This window comes from Anolis sagrei, chromosome 6 (genome assembly GCF_037176765.1).
Source record: "Anolis sagrei isolate rAnoSag1 chromosome 6, rAnoSag1.mat, whole genome shotgun sequence".
In the NCBI taxonomy this organism is placed as follows: domain Eukaryota; kingdom Metazoa; phylum Chordata; class Lepidosauria; order Squamata; family Dactyloidae; genus Anolis; species Anolis sagrei.
This window is the reverse complement of record NC_090026.1, coordinates 52,821,561-52,837,404: the sequence shown is the minus strand read 5'-3', so window position 1 is coordinate 52,837,404 and position 15,844 is coordinate 52,821,561. Positions and strand designations below refer to the sequence as shown.

General features: G+C 44.0%; 1 protein-coding gene across 1 annotated transcript in view; it reads left to right on the top strand.

Moving 5' to 3' along the window:
- The first annotated feature begins 460 nt into the window (after positions 1-460).
- The window catches only part of EREG (epiregulin), a 28,675-nt gene continuing 13,291 nt past the window's right edge, over positions 461-15,844 (top strand). The window contains 2 exon segments of the mRNA XM_060783163.2: positions 461-593; positions 596-676. Of these exon segments, the coding sequence (XP_060639146.2) occupies positions 461-593; positions 596-676 (214 nt within the window).

Genomic DNA, 15,844 nt, shown 5'->3' with positions numbered 1-15,844 from the left:
TTTGTGAGACAAAGGCACAAGCCAACAAGCATACTTTGACTCTGAGAAGTGGTTACAGTAGTGTCACAGTGCATTCCTCCTACAGTGGAGCTGTACCCCTCTCTCCTGCTTCTTGGCAGGGGGTTGGACTGGATGGCTCATGAGGTCTCTTCCAACTCTAGGATTCTATGTGTGTGCCACGTTGAGTCCAGATCCTAACTGTGTTGAAGCCTTTGTGGGACAAAGGCACAAGCCAACAAGTATACTTTGACTCTGAGAAGTGGTTACAGTGGTGTCACAGTGCATTCCTCCTACAGTGGAGCTGTACCCCTCTCTCCTTGCACCTTGGAGAAGGAGAAAGGAGGAGGAGGAGGAGAAAGGAGGAGGTGGCGCCTCCAGATCCGAGAGGCGTGGGGCCCTCCGCCTCGGGGCCCCGGCTTGCGTCACCGGGGAAATCCGAGCCCCATTGCATGTCAAAGCAATGGGCTCGACTTCCGCCACGGTTCTCCCAGCCCATCGCCCGCCCCCGTCGGGAGGAGACGCTATAAACCCCGGGGAGCGCCGGCTGGGAAGGGAAACGGGCGAGAAGGCGCTCCCAAGCTCCAGCTCTCTCTCCTTCCGAAGACAAGGCTGCCCCGACTTCCGACGATGGCCGGCTGGATCTCTCCGAGGCTTGAAGGCGCCTGCCTCTTCCTAGGTAAGGAGGACTCCTGGTTTCTTTGTGCTGTCCCTCCCCAGCCTTCTAGCCAAGGATCTCCCAAGGCTTTTCTCCTTCCACCTCTTCCATGGCTTGCCACCCTTTCAAGTCTTCATTTGCCTGGATTGATGGGTGTCCTTCTGCACTGGATTCCTTGGAAGTAGATGAGCTAGAGAATTCCCTAGCTGAGAATCCTCTGTGTCCCTCTCCAGTGGAACTTTAAAGGTAAAGGTAAAGGTAGTCCCCTGACCTTAAGTCCAGTCATGTCTGACTCTGGGGTGTGGTGCTCATCTCCATTTCTAAGCCGAAGAGCCAGCGTTGTCCGTAGATACCTCCAAGGTCATGTGGCCGGCATGACACATGGAGCGCCGTTACCTTCCCGCCGTAGCGGTACCTATTGATCTACTCACATTTGCATGTTTTCGAACTGCTAGGTTGGCAGAAGCTAGGGCTGACAGCGGAAGCTCACGCCGCTCCCCGGAATCGAAACTGCGACCTTTCGATCAACAAGCTCAGCAGCTCAGTGCTTTAACCCACTGCGCCACCGGGAACTTTAGTCCTGCTCTAATTGAGTACAGGCAGTTCCCGAGTTACAGACATCCAACTTGCAAACGACTCATAATTAAGTACGGGGTGAGAGGACTGGAAGAGAGAGAAATCTACCCCTAGGAAGGGAAAGTCACTTCTGGAAGAGTTATTCTGCTAACCCTTTCCTATGCAAATCCCAAGTGTGCATGTGTGTGTATATATAAAGTTGAATTTGTATGGAAGCCAGAAGAGATATATTTTAAGTGTAACTCCAGCCATATATATATACATATACATATACATATACATATACATATACATATATATATATATATATATATTAGCCATCCCCTGCCATGCATTGCTGTGGCCCAGTCTGTGTATATATGTGTATATGTGTGTATATTTATTTATTTATTTATTTGCTTTGCTTGTATACCGCAGTTTCTCAGCCCATAGGCGACTCAACGCGGTTCACAACAAGAGCACAAAGACAGTCATAACACTATAACAATATACAATTTAAAACCATTAAGAGCATAATATACAAAGTAATGGCACATCAGTAACAACACATTAACGTCTCGTAACTAGAATCGTGATCCAATTCGTCGTCTATAATTCCGTTCCTATATCCATCGTATTCATTTCACTGTTTATCCGAATGCCTGTTCAAACAGCCAGGTTTTTAGTTTTCTTCGAAACACCATTAACGTAGGAGCTGATCTAATGTCCATGGGAAGGGCGTTCCACAGCTGAGGGGCCACCACAGAGAAGGCCCTGTCCCTCGTCCCCGCCAGCCGTGCTTGTGATGCAGGCGGGATCGAGAGCAGGGCCTCCCCAGAAGATCTTAGAGTCCTGGTGGGTTCATAGGCAGAGATACGTTCGGATAGGTAGCTTGGGCCAGAACCGTTTAGGGCTTTATAGGCCAATGCCAGCACTTTGAATTGAGCCTGGTAGCAAATCGGCAGCCAGTGGAGCTGGTGCAGCAGAGGAGTTGTATGCTATATGTGGTTTTATGCATGCGTTGTAAATGTAATTTTTATTTTTTGGCTTTTTAAGTCCCTTCCGCTGTGTTTTTCAGTGTTTTTATGAGTGATGGTCACTCGTTGGCCTGATAGGTGTATTGTGTTCAAATTTAGTGTCAATTCCTCCAGTGGTTTTTGAGTTATGTTAATCCCACAAACGAACATTACATTTTTACTTATATAAATATATATATGTATAAGGTAAAGGTAAAGGTTTTCCCCTGACATTAAGTCCAGTCATGTCCAATTCTCCATTTCTAAGCCAAAGAGCCAGCATTGTCCGTAGACATCTCCAAGGTCATGTGTCCAGCATGACTGCCTGGAGCACCGTTACCGTACCTATTGATCTATTCACATTTGCATGTTTTCGAACTGCTAGATTAGCAGAAGCTGGGGATGACAGCGGAAGCTCACGCCGCTCCCTGCATTTGAACCTGTGACCTTTCGGTCAACAAGTTTAGCATCTCAGTGATTTAACTCACTGTGTCATCAGGGGCCCCTATATATATGTGTGTGTGTGTGTGTGTGTGTGTGCAACACAACACAATACAATACAATACATATACATATACATATATATATATATATATAAGAATATATTATATTATAATAAAATAAGATAAAATAATATATATTATTTTATTATAATATAATATTTATTTTTATATCTACATTATTATATCTTTTATTATAATATATATAATTTTATTGTATTGTGCATATATATATATATATATATATATATATGGAGTTACACTTTTAAAATGTATCTGTTCCGACTTACAAACAAATTCTACTTAAGAACAAACCTACTGATCCTACCTTGTTTGTAACTTGGGAATTGCCTATGGTAATTGACTGTGTCCATCAAGACACATTTTGAAGGAATCTTAGGATGTCCAGGACAATTGATTTGACCACGCAGGGCTCTTTTGCAGTACACAGTTATAGCACTATGATCTCACTTATACTGCCTTGACTATCCACTATAGGATCCCTGGGGAGGTGCTAGAGGAGTTCTCTGGCTAGGAATTGCACCTAACTCTCTCTATTTCCAAGATTTCTGTTGGAGGTAACCATGACAGCTAGGGTGAAATCATGGTGTTCTATGCTAATCATATGCTAATCAAGCCAAATGTAGGAGGAACATTAAAGTGTCCAATCAGAAGTTCCACTGAGTTCTACCAGGCTCATTTCAAAGGAGAGCAAACATAGTATAATGCTATGTAACAAAATCTGAAAAATGTTCTGTTCCTGGTTTGAAAGTGTGATTTTCTGTTTAATTGTGGGCTACTTTGAAAGTAGTTGTTCTACTCCAAAAACTTCATTTTTGTAGCTGCCACAAACTATGTTGAATTGGTTGAAACTCGATGAGATATTCATTAGAAAGCAAGCAAAATGTGCTGCAGGATGTCCCACAAAAAACAAAGTTGTGCAGTTTGACAAATGTTTTCCATGTTTTTATGATGGAACCAATTAGGAAATGACAAATGACACTTATAACCCAGGAACAAAAACAGTGTTACAAAGTATAATGGTTTGAGTGTTGGACTAAGACCCTGGAGACTATGGTTCAAATCCCTGTTCAGATATGAAAAAAAAACCTACTGGGTGACCCTGGGCAGGTCAGACACTCACAACCACACAAAATCCTGTGATAGAATCATAGAATCAAAGAGTTGGAAGAGACCTCATGGGCCATCCAGTCCAACCCCCTGCCAAGAAGCAGGAATATTGCATTCAAATCACCCCTGACAGATGGCCGCCCAGCCTCTGTTTAAAAGCTTCCAAAGAAGGAGCCTCTACCACACTCCGGGGCAGAGAGTTCCACTGCTGAACAGCTCTCACAGTCAGGAAGTTCTTCCTCATGTTCAGATGGAATCTTCTCTCTTTTAGTTTGAAGCCACGTCCTAGTCTCCAAAGAAGCAGAAAACAAGCTTGCTCCCTCCTCCCTGTGGCTTCCTCTCACATATTTATACATGGCTATCATATCTCCTCTCAGCCTTATCTTCTTCAGGCTAAACATGCCCAGCTCCTTAAGCCGCTCCTCATAGGGCTTGTTCTCCAGACCTTTGATCATTTTAGTCGCCCTCCTCTGGACACATTCCAGCTTGTCAATATCTCTCTTGAATTGTGGTGCCCAGAATTGGACACAATATTCCAGGTGTGGTCTAACCAAAGCGGAATAGAGGGGTAGCATTACTTCCCTAGGAGTTGCAGTTTCAAGGAAATTCTGCTTCAAGACTAAGGAAGAAATTGGTATCTTTTGGCTGGGAACAGGAACAGATAAGTCTAGGGTCTCAGAGGAATACGTGTTTTGCACCACAAGTGAGATCCCATACATGATGCCATTTAAAAACAATTTAAAAAATTAATGCTTCCTTCTTTCTGTGTTCCCCTGCATTTTTGGAACACGTTATTCCTTTATTGATTGAACGTAGTCAGTAATAACTTTTCACCATTTCCTGATGCCTTGGAGAATGCAATATATTTCAGAAGGTTGTAAAAAAAACATTTTTTGACATATGAAAGCAGTCACCACATCTCAACGAAAACTGTAATAATTTTTTTGACAGAAAAGCTATTGTTTCAAGTAGCAATTTTGCCTTGATATCTAGATGACTTTTAATTAAAATAGACCATTTTAAGGACCACCTAGGAAGAAAACCTATCACATTTCCTGTGGGAGAGACCTCCCTGCATACTGTGTAGCCACCACTGAGAAGACCTTGGTTTTTGTAATGCTTGCATTCTAACTATCTCTCCTGCGGGGTCACACAAACAAGGCTGTAGTGGTCAAACAGGTTCGTAGGAGTTATATGATTCTGTAGCAACTTAGCTCCAAACTATTAACAGTTGTAAAGGTCACAGTTGGCTGATCCAGAATTGGTGTGATATATGACCCAAAGAAGAGCTCCCGGTGGCGCAGTGGGTTAAAGCACTGAGCTGCTGAGCTTGTTGATCGAAAGGTTGCAGGTTCGATTCCGGGGAGAGGCGTGAGCTTCCGCTGTCAGCCCTAGCTTCTGCCAACCTAGCAGTTCGAAAACATGCAAATGTGAGTAGATCAATAGGTACCACTCCGGTGGGAAGGTAACGGCGCTCCATGCAGTCATGCCGGCCACATGACCTTGGAGGTGTCTACGCTGGCTCTTCGGCTTAGAAATGGAGATGAGCACCCCACCCCAGAGTCAGACATGACTGGACTTAATGTCAGGGGACTACCTTTACCTATGACCCAAAGATTAGGCACCATCAATATCTGGGCAGTTACATCTTGTGCCCACTGGAGCACCCAAACTATTTAAATAAATGTACACTGCTTTAGTCTAGTTTGGAATTAACCAGAGCAGAAAGTGTTAGGGGACAATCAGTATGATCTAGATGACGTTGTAGTAGATGTATGACCCCATTTGATGAAAGATATTCCCAGCCATTGGTGCCACCCACGCTGCCCAAGGCAGTGCCATCATAATTGCCCACTCTTGGCTAAGCCTTTGCTACCGACTGGTTTGGGTATTTAAATTCATATTATGCTGAATCACGTCCACTGGAATTCTTCAGCTCAAAGGTACTGAGATTTTGTAACCATTATTGTGCTGGTAATCTTTGACCCTGAGGGTTAGGTTATGTAAGCAGAAAGGGATAAAGGGGCAATGGCTTCCTAGAAAAAGAAGCGGCTACATATCAGGTTCTCTCACTTGTTTCTTGCAACTTAGAATTTGTTATCTGAAAGTGGACAAACAAATTCTGCCTCTAGTGAATTTTCATGCATGCCATTCCCAAATCTGTCTCTACTCGCAGTAACTACGTCATGGATTTGGTTAAGCATGAATGCACATGAGCAATGCTCTTGTGGGCTTCCCAGTGAGGCTTGTCCAGGATTACAATCTGCTGGATTGCTACATTTTGCTCTATACTCATAATATTGCAAGGACCCCAAGATGAGCAGAAGGTGTTGTAACTCTGAACAACGACTTTGTAGATAGAATCATAGAACCATAGAGTTGGAAGAGACCTCATGGGCCATCCAGTCCAAACCCCTGCCAAGAAGCAGGAATATTGCATTCAAAGCACCCCTGAAAGATGGCCATCCAGCCTCTGTTTAAAAGCTTCCAAAGAAGGAGCCTCCACCACACTCTGCCTCCACCGGGCAGAGGCGGCCCTAGGTAATTTTCAATGGTAAGCAAGCAGTATTTTGGCGCCCCCCCCCCCCCAACCAATCACTGATATTTATTTTCTGTTCGTCATGGGAGTTCTGTGTGCCATTTTTGGTTCAATTCCATCATTGGTGGAGTTCAGAATGCTCTAGGTAATTTTCAACAGTAAGCAAAGAGTATTCCCCCCGCCAACCAATCACTGATATATATTTTCTGTTCATTGTGGGAGTTCTGTGTGCCATATTTGGTTCAATTCCATCATTGGTGGAGTTCAGAATGCTCATTGATTTTAGGTGAACTATACATCCCAGTAACTACAACCAGAGGCGGCCCTAGGTAATTTTCAACAGTAAGCAAAGAGTATTTTGTCCCCCCCCCCCCAACCAATCACTGATATATATTTTCTGTTCGTTGTGGGATTTCTGTGTGCCATATTTGGTTCAATTCCATCATTGGTGGAGTTCAGAATGCTCTTTGATTGTAGGTGAACTATACATCCCAGTAACTACAACCAGAGGCGGCCCTAGGTAATTTTCAACAGTAAGCAAAGAGTATTTTGGCACACCCCCCCCCCCCAACCAATCACTGATATATATTTTCTGTTCGTCGTGGGAGTTCTGTGTGCCATATTTGGTTCAATTCCATCACTGGTGGAGTTCAGAATGCTCTTTGATTGTAGGTGAACTATACATCCCAGTAACTACAACCAGAGGCGGCCCTAGGTAATTTTCAACAGTAAGCAAAGAGTATTTTGGCGCCCCCGCCCCCGCCCCCCAACCAATCACTGATATATATTTTCTGTTCGTTGTGGGAGTTCTGTGTGCCATATTTGGTTCAATTCCATCATTGGTGGAGTTCAGAATGCTCTTTGATTGTAGGTGAACTATACATCCCAGTAACTACAACTCGCATATGTCAAGGTCTATTTTCCCCCAAGAGCGCCTCAAGAGCGCCCCTGGGCAAAATCAACTATACTGCGAATGCTTACTTTGCGTAATGGGTTGAGCCGCCCCTGACTGCAACTTGCATATGTCTATTTTCCCCCAAGAGCACCTAAAGAGCGCCCCTGGGCAAAGTCAAGTATACTGCAAATGCTTTCTTTACGTAATGGGTTGAGCCGCCCCTGCCACCGGGGCAGAGTGTTCCACTGCTGAATGGCTCTCACAGTCAGGAAGTTCTTCCTCATGTTCAGATGGAATCTCCTTTCTTGTAGTTTGGAGCCATTGTTACGTGTCTTCATCTCCAAGGAAGCAGAAAACAAGCTTGCTCCCTCCTCCCTATGACTTCCTCTCACGTATTTATATATGGCTATCATGTGTCCTCTCAGCCTTCTCTTCTTCAGGCTAAACATGCCCAGCTCTTTAAGCCACTCTTCATAGGGCTTGTTCTCCAGACCCTTGATCATTTTAGTCGCCCTCCTCTAGACACATTCCAGCTTGTCAATATCTCTCTTCAATTGTAGTGCTCAGAATTGGACACAATATTTCAGGTGTGGTCTAACCAAGGCAGAATAGAGGAGTAGCATGACTTCCCTAGATCTAGACAGATGCGTACATCTGGGCTAGTGCTGCTTGAGGATAAAAACAAGATGGAGGCCATTCCCCATCCATGCCAATAAGCAAAATGGATGAAAAATTGAATCTTTCAACAGTGCTGATGATAGAACATCTCCTACCACATTTGAAAGTACCAGATGTAAACATTGGGAAGGTAACACATTATCAGCACATCAAGGTTGGTGCCAACTTTGCTTGCTCTGTGAGCTGTTGTGTTGTTGGATGATGGATCAATCTCTCAAGACAGAGCTCTCCCCTCTAACTTCTTTCCATTTCCTACCAACATCTGTCTGATGACTAGCGGACCAGTTATGGGATAGACCAGGGGTCTTCAAACGTTTTAAACAGAGGGCCATGTCACATTCCCTCAAACTGTTGGAGGGCTGGATTATAATTTGAAAAAAACATGAATGAATTCCTATGCACACTGCACATATCTTATTTGTAGTGCAAAAAAAAAAACACTTAAAAACAATACAGAACAATACAGAACAATTTCAACAGAATGGAGGAAACCATGAAAATGAACAAAATCTGGCTACCAGTATTAAAAAACTCTAAAATTGCAACAGCACAACAACAGAGAGGGAGCAGGCAGGGATATCTAATTACCTCTCAACAAAAGTTTGCTCCAAGCACAGTCAGCCCAGTGTATGCTAATCAAGGTGGTCAGTTGAAACATTCACACCTAGCTCCAGCAGACAAAAGTCCTTTGTCCCACCCTGGTCATTCTACAGATATATAAACCCTTTTTCCTAGTTCCAACAGACCTCACTACCTCTGAGGATGCTTGCCATAGATGCAGGCGAAATGTCAGGAGAGAATGCCTTTAGACCATGGCCAAACAGCCCGAAAAAACCTACAACAACCCAGTGATTCCGGCCATGAAAGCCTTCGACAATACATTAAACAATACAATAATTAAAATGAAGAACAATTTTAACAAATATAAACTTATTAGCATTCCAGTGGGAAGTGTGGGCCTGCTTTTGACCGATGAGATAGGAATGTTGTTGTTGTCGTGTGCTTTCAAGTCATTTCAGACTTAGGTTGACCCTGAGCAAGGGTTGGGTAAATGACCTTGGAGGGCCGCATCTGGCCCTCGGGCCTTAGTTTGGGGACCCCTGGGATAGACAAATATTCAGTCCTCACCAGAGTGATTCCAACTGCAATAAATTCCACCACCACCCCCTCTTTTGGAGTGAATGGCAAAATGGGAGAAAATGACTGATTACCACCAAAAGTGTATCTTAAAGTGGCTCCCTGTGATTTAGTGAGACTCTTCCTTAAGAGTCATGTTAACCTCTTCCCTCACAGTCCCAGTCCTTTTATTTTCTTTTGCAGAGCTTTAGAAATCATAGAATCAAAGAGTTGGAAGAGCCAGCTCATGGGCCATCCAGTCCAACCCCCTGCAAAGAAGCAGGAATATTGCATTCAAATTACCCCTGACAGATGGCCATTTGGGGGTTTTTTTTGGACCAGAGTACGAGGAGTACGAGGGCTGTAAACTGCACCAGGACACACCACCAAAAGGGATAACACCCAAATGACTGTCTATAAATTTTTAAGGAGTGTTTCAGCAGAAAAGTATATTTTTTATTTTTATTTATTTATTTATTTCTGCCCCGCCTTTCTCAACCCCCAAGGGGGACTCAGGGCGGCTTACAACCAGCACAATTAGTTGCCAACAATTCAACAGATAAATTACATAACAGTAATAACCACAACAGTTAAAACAATCAATTAAAACAGTAACAATGAAAAGCCAATCTAGCGGCCAGCGTTCACCGAGTTCTAATATCCATAAGTCCATTCAGCGTTACCATAGTCCTTTCCAATTTCTGGTCGTCATTACCTTGTCAGTCTGCCAGATTACTCGAAGGCCTGGTCCCATATCCATGTTTTCAGCTTCCTTCTGAAGGAGAGGAGGGATGTTGATGACCTAATTTCCCCGGGGAGTGAATTCCACAGGCGAGGGGCCACCACCGAGAAGGCCCTGTCCCTCGTCCCCACCAGCCTCACTTGTGATAGAGGTGGGGCCGAGAGCAGAGCCTCCCCCGAAGATCTTAAACTCCGAGGTGGGACATAGAAGGAGATACGTTCGGACAGATATGCTGGGCCGGAGCCGTATAGGGTTTTATAGGTCAAAACCAGCACTTTTAATACAAATATAAACATATAGAAAACAGTAAAAACATTTTTTCATGATCCCAAGTTTCATGTATAGACTTCAAGCTAAAACTATGCTAATTTACTTTTTGAATCCTCTAATGTGCATATACTCTTGTCAGTGTTGTCATCATTATCCACTGACAATGACATTTTGAATCACGTGTTGTCATCTGCATATCCTAGGTACTGTTTTCATTTCTGCTGGCTTTTAAAAAAAACTAGTTGTTGATTTTGCCATATTTTCTTATATTGGTGGTATGATCTGATGCGAGAGGTCCATGAGTTACTGACACCAACCATAATGACACTACAGGTCCTGTTAATGAGGTTCAAGCCCAATGTTGTAATCTGACTGGAGTTGGTAGAGGTCCATGGGTGGTATGATCTGATGCGAGAGGTCCATGAGTTACTGACACCAACCATAATGACACTACAGGTCCTGTTAATGAGGTTCAAGCCCAATGTTGTAATCTGACTGGAGTTGGTAGAGGTCCATGGGTGGTATGATCTGATGCTAGAGGTCCATGAGTTACTGACACCAACCATGATGACACTACAGGTCCTGTTAATGAGGTTCAAGCCCAATGTTGTAATCTGACTGGAGTTGGTAGAGGTCCATGGGTGGTATGATCTGATGCGTGAGGTCCATGAGTTACTGACACCAACCGCAATGACACTACAGGTCCTGTTAATGAGGTTCAAGCCCAATGTTGTAAGCTGACTGGAGTTGGTAGAGGTCCATGGGTGGTATGATCTGATGTGAGAGGTCCATGAGTTACTGACACCAACCATAATGACACTACAGGTCCTGATAATGGGGTTCAAGCCCAATGTTGTAAGCTGACTGGAGTTGGTAGAGGTCCATGGGTGGTATGATCTGATGTGAGAGGTCCATGAGTTACTGACACCAACCATGATGACACTACAGGTCCTGTTAATGAGGTTCAAGCCCAATGTTGTAATCTGACTGGAGTTGGTAGAGGTCCATGGGTGGTATGATCTGATGCGTGAGGTCCATGAGTTACTGACACCAACCGCAATGACACTACAGGTCCTGTTAATGAGGTTCAAGCCCAATGTTGTAAGCTGACTGGAGTTGGTAGAGGTCCATGGGTGGTATGATCTGATGTGAGAGGTCCATGAGTTACTGACACCAACCATAATGACACTACAGGTCCTGTTAATGAGGTTCAAGCCCAATGTTGTAAGCTGACTGGAGTTGGTAAAGGTCCATGAGAGGTATGATCTGATGTGAGAGGTCCATGAGTTACTGACACCAACCATAATGACACTACAGGTCCTGTTAATGAGGTTCAAGCCCAATGTTGTAATCTGACTGGAGTTGGTAGAGGTCCATGGGTGGTATGATCTGATGCTAGAGGTCCATGAGTTACTGACACCAACCATAATGACACTACAGGTCCTGTTAATGAGGTTCAAGCCCAATGTTGTAAACTGACTGGAGTTGGTAGACACAGTATAAATTGGGGAATTAATGAGCATCTTGACATTTGCAACAATGTACAAGAAATAGGTGTTGACATTGAGCTACACCTCTTTCCTGATTTTTTTGTTGTGTTTTGTTTTTGCAAAGGATTTCCCAATTGAGTTGTTCAATGGCCCAAGAGTTGCCTTCACCCGTCACCCTCTGCCTAGTGATTCTGCACTTTTCTCAAGGAAACTCAGTCAGTTGGTTGCACCTTCTAATTACAGGGCAGGTGTTTCTTCACCTGCCAAACCCATTTCAACATGAGCTTCTCGGTTTCTGTTGTTTCTCTTTTTTTAAAAAAATGCCATGCAGGTAATTCCCCTGCTTGACATTCCAGCCTTCATAGAACATTCTGGGCCAACATATGAAAATAGGAAGGTGTGGGGAAGGGACGTTTGATGACACCAGGATATGCTGAACATGTTGTACAGCTCATAGGAATATTTTGGACACATGGTCTAAAATATCACAGTCACATGCACAGGAATGTGGATCATCTTGCATAAATTGGGAGAACCGTGCCTGTGTTGTTTACTTGTGGAGGAAGTTCTCTTAGGCAAGCATCTCTCCCTGATGTGTAAAGTCTTATTTTATGGCTAACGTTCTCAAACAACTTTAGTAGCCAATGAATGTCTGACAGAAGCCAATGAGAGAGATCCAGTTCAAGAGGGCAAGTGCACTAGTAAATGACACAATCAGAGAGAGAGAGAGAGAGAGAGAGAGAGAGAGAGAGAGGAAATTACTGTTTTGAACTAACTCTCAGAATCCCCCAACCAACATGTCTAGGCATGTTTGTTGGGGTATTCTGAGAATTATTGCCTGAAGAATTTGAAGATTGGTTGTCCAAAAAAGCTAACTTTTCCTAGTTCAGCCCATCATGAGGAAGTGTGATGTCCACTGGGTTTCGAAAAGGCAGAGGAATGAGAGACCAAATTGCCAATGACCACTGGATAATGGAGAAAGGCAGGGAGTTTCAGAAAAACGTCTATTTCTGTTTTATTGACTATTCTAAAGCCTTTGACTGTGTGGATCATAATAAATTGTGGCAAGTTCTTGGTGGTATGGGCATATCAAATCACCTTGTCTCTGTATAAGGACCAAGTAGCAACAGTAAGAACTGACCATGGAACAACAGACTGGTTCAAGATTGGGAAAGGCGTACGGCAGGGTTGTATCCTCTCACCCAACCTATTCAAAGTGTATGCAGAACACATCATGTGATGTGCGGAGCTTGATGAATGCAAGGTTGGGGTGAAAATTGCTGGAAGAAACATTAACAACCTTAGATATGCAGATGGAGAGAGGAGCTGAGGAGTCTTCTAACCAAGGTGAAAGAAGAAAGCGCAAAAGCTGGGTTGCAGTTAAACATCAAAAAACCAAGACTATGACAACAAGAATGATTGACTGGGAAATAAAGGGAGAAAACGTGGAGGCAGAGGAGGGCGACTAAAACAATCAAGGGTCTGTAGAACAAGCCCTATGAGGAGTGGCTTAAAGAGTTGGGCATGTTTAGCCTGAAGTAGAGAAGGCTGAGAGGAGATATGATAGACAAGACATGTATAAATATGTGAGAGGAAGTCATAGGGAGGAGGGAGCAAGCTTGTTTTCTGCTTCCCTGGAGTCTAGGATGCAGAACAATGCCTTCAAAGTACAAGAAAGGAGATTCCACCTGAACATGAGGAAGAACTTCCTGACTGTGAGAATTGTTTAACAGTGGAACTCTCTGCCCCGGAGTGAGGTAGAGGCTCCTTCTTTGGAAGCTTTTAAACAGAGGCTAGATGGCCATCTGTCGGGGGTGCTTTGAATGTGATTTTCCTGCTTCTTGGAAGGAGGTTGGACTGGATGGCTCATGAGGTCTCTTCCAACTCTATGATTCAAAGCCATGAAGTGAGATTCGTTCATTCAGAACTCAGGGAACATTTCTCATGACTGACAAACCTAGCTAAACGACCATGGGAGGTTTGGAGTGCATCTACACTGTAGAGTGAATATAGTTTGACACCACTTCAACTTCCATGGAAATTGCAGTTTCAGCCTTCTCTGCCAAAGAGTGTTAGTGCCTTACCAAGCTACAACTCCCATGATTCCATAGCAATCATTTAGGGCAGTTAAAGTAGTGGTTAAAGTGGTGTCAAACTGCATTCGTTCTATGCTTTCTTGGAGTTGAAACTCCTTCTGGCAGGCATGTAGCTGGGGGCGGGGGGAGCTTGGGGGGCTTCAGCCTCCCCCCCCCCCAAATTCTCATGGTGGTCCGCGAGAAGGTGTTACTGGTACATTATTTGAACTGTTATGTTTATTTATATTATGATCTGATCACCATACTCAATATATCCCATATGCATGGGGCTATTGGGATAATGATACAAAAGGTTTGCTAAGGTAGACCCTCTTTCATAGAATCATAGAATCAAAGAGTTGGAAGAGACCTCATGGGCCATCCAGTCCAACCCCCTGCCAAGAAGCAGGAATATTGCATTCAAATCACCCCTGACAGATGGCCATCCAGCCTCTGTTTAAAAGCTTCCAAAGAAGGTGCCTCCACCACACTCCGGGGCAGAGAGTTCCACTGCTGAACAGCTCTCACAGTCAGGAAGTTCTTCCTCATGTTCAGATGGAATCTCCTCTCTTGTAGTTTCACTCAGACTCAGCCCCCCCCCCCCCCCCCCAATCAAACTCAGTTCCCCCCGAAACAAAATCCTGGCTATGGGCCTGCCTACTGGTGGAAAAAATCACAGTATTTTTTGTTTGTAGGCTCCTTTTTTGACATATCCTCTGTCCAATAACTTTGAGTGGTAGAGAACATTGGCTGGAGCTGAACTCTCTTAGCCTAAGTTCTCCTTAATGCACTTCTTTCAAATGGCTCGTTCTCCCTTAAAAACATGAACGAACAATGTTGATTGCATCCCAAGAAGGGTAGGTTCTTTGCAATAATGAAAAATGCTAACTTTCCTGTAGAGCCAGAATATGTATTGCACTTGCATTTCACCAGCACGGCAATAACCATAACCATAACATTCCACTAAGGCTATAATAAGTAGCCATCGTCTTGCTTGTAAAGGATAAGATAACAGTATTTGTTTAATGACCCAGAGAGTCATATTAATGCAAATACAGCCCCACCTTTGTCGGTTAATCCATTCGATGCACTTGGGAGCAAGGAGAGACAGGTGTGTTAGACTCTCTAACAGGTAATGATTAAAGATTGGACTATCCCTTCTACTCCACGGAGTACAGATACCTTATCCATACTTGGGATATCCTTTGCCCTCTTACCAACGTCATTGGCAAATTAGGAGTAGCAGTGTGATTTAGGAAAGCAACTTTGATGCAGAAGTGGAAAATGTCTGAAGGAGAATTTGGGAAAGTATTGATCGAAAGCGAGGAGGAGCTGAGGAGCCTTCTAATCAAGGTGAAAGAAGAAAGCGCAAAAGCTGGGTTGCAGTTAAATATAAAAAAAATAACCAAGATTATGGTAACAAGAATGATTGACAACTGGGAAATAGAGGGAGAAAATATAGAGGCAGTGACAGACTTTGTATTTCTAGCTGCAAAGATTAGTGCACACGCAGATTGCAGCCAGGAAATCAGGAGACACTTCTTGGGAGGAGAGCAATGTCCAATCTCGATAAAATAGTGAAGAGTAGAGACATCACACTGGCAACCAAGATCCGCATAGTTAAAGCAATGGTATTCCCCATAGTCACCCCCAGGGTGTGAGAGCTAGACATAAGGAAGGCTGAGCGAAGGAAGGTAAATGCTTTCGAACTGTGGTGTTGGAGGAAAGTTATGAGAGTGCCTTGGACTGCGAGAAGATCCAACTAGTCCATACTTCAGGAAATAAAGCTCGACTGCTCATTGGAGGGAAGAATAGTAGAGGCCAAGATGAAGTAATTTGGCCACACCATGAGAAGAAAGGAAAGCTTAGAGAAGACAATGATGCTGGGGGAAATGGAAGGAAAAAGGAAGAGGGGCCGACCAAGGGCAAGATGGATGGATGGCATCCTTGAAGTGACTGGATTGACCTTGAAGGAGCTGGGGGTGGTGATGGCCAACAGGGAGCTCTGGTGTGGGGTGGTCCATGAGGTCATGAAGAGTCGGAAATGGCTGAACTTGGAGTCCTCATGGACAGCAAGTTAAACATGAGCCAACAATGTGATGTGGCGGCAAAAAAAGCCAATGGGATTTTGGCATGCATCAATAGAAGCATAGTGCCTAGAGCTAGGGAAGTAATGCTACCC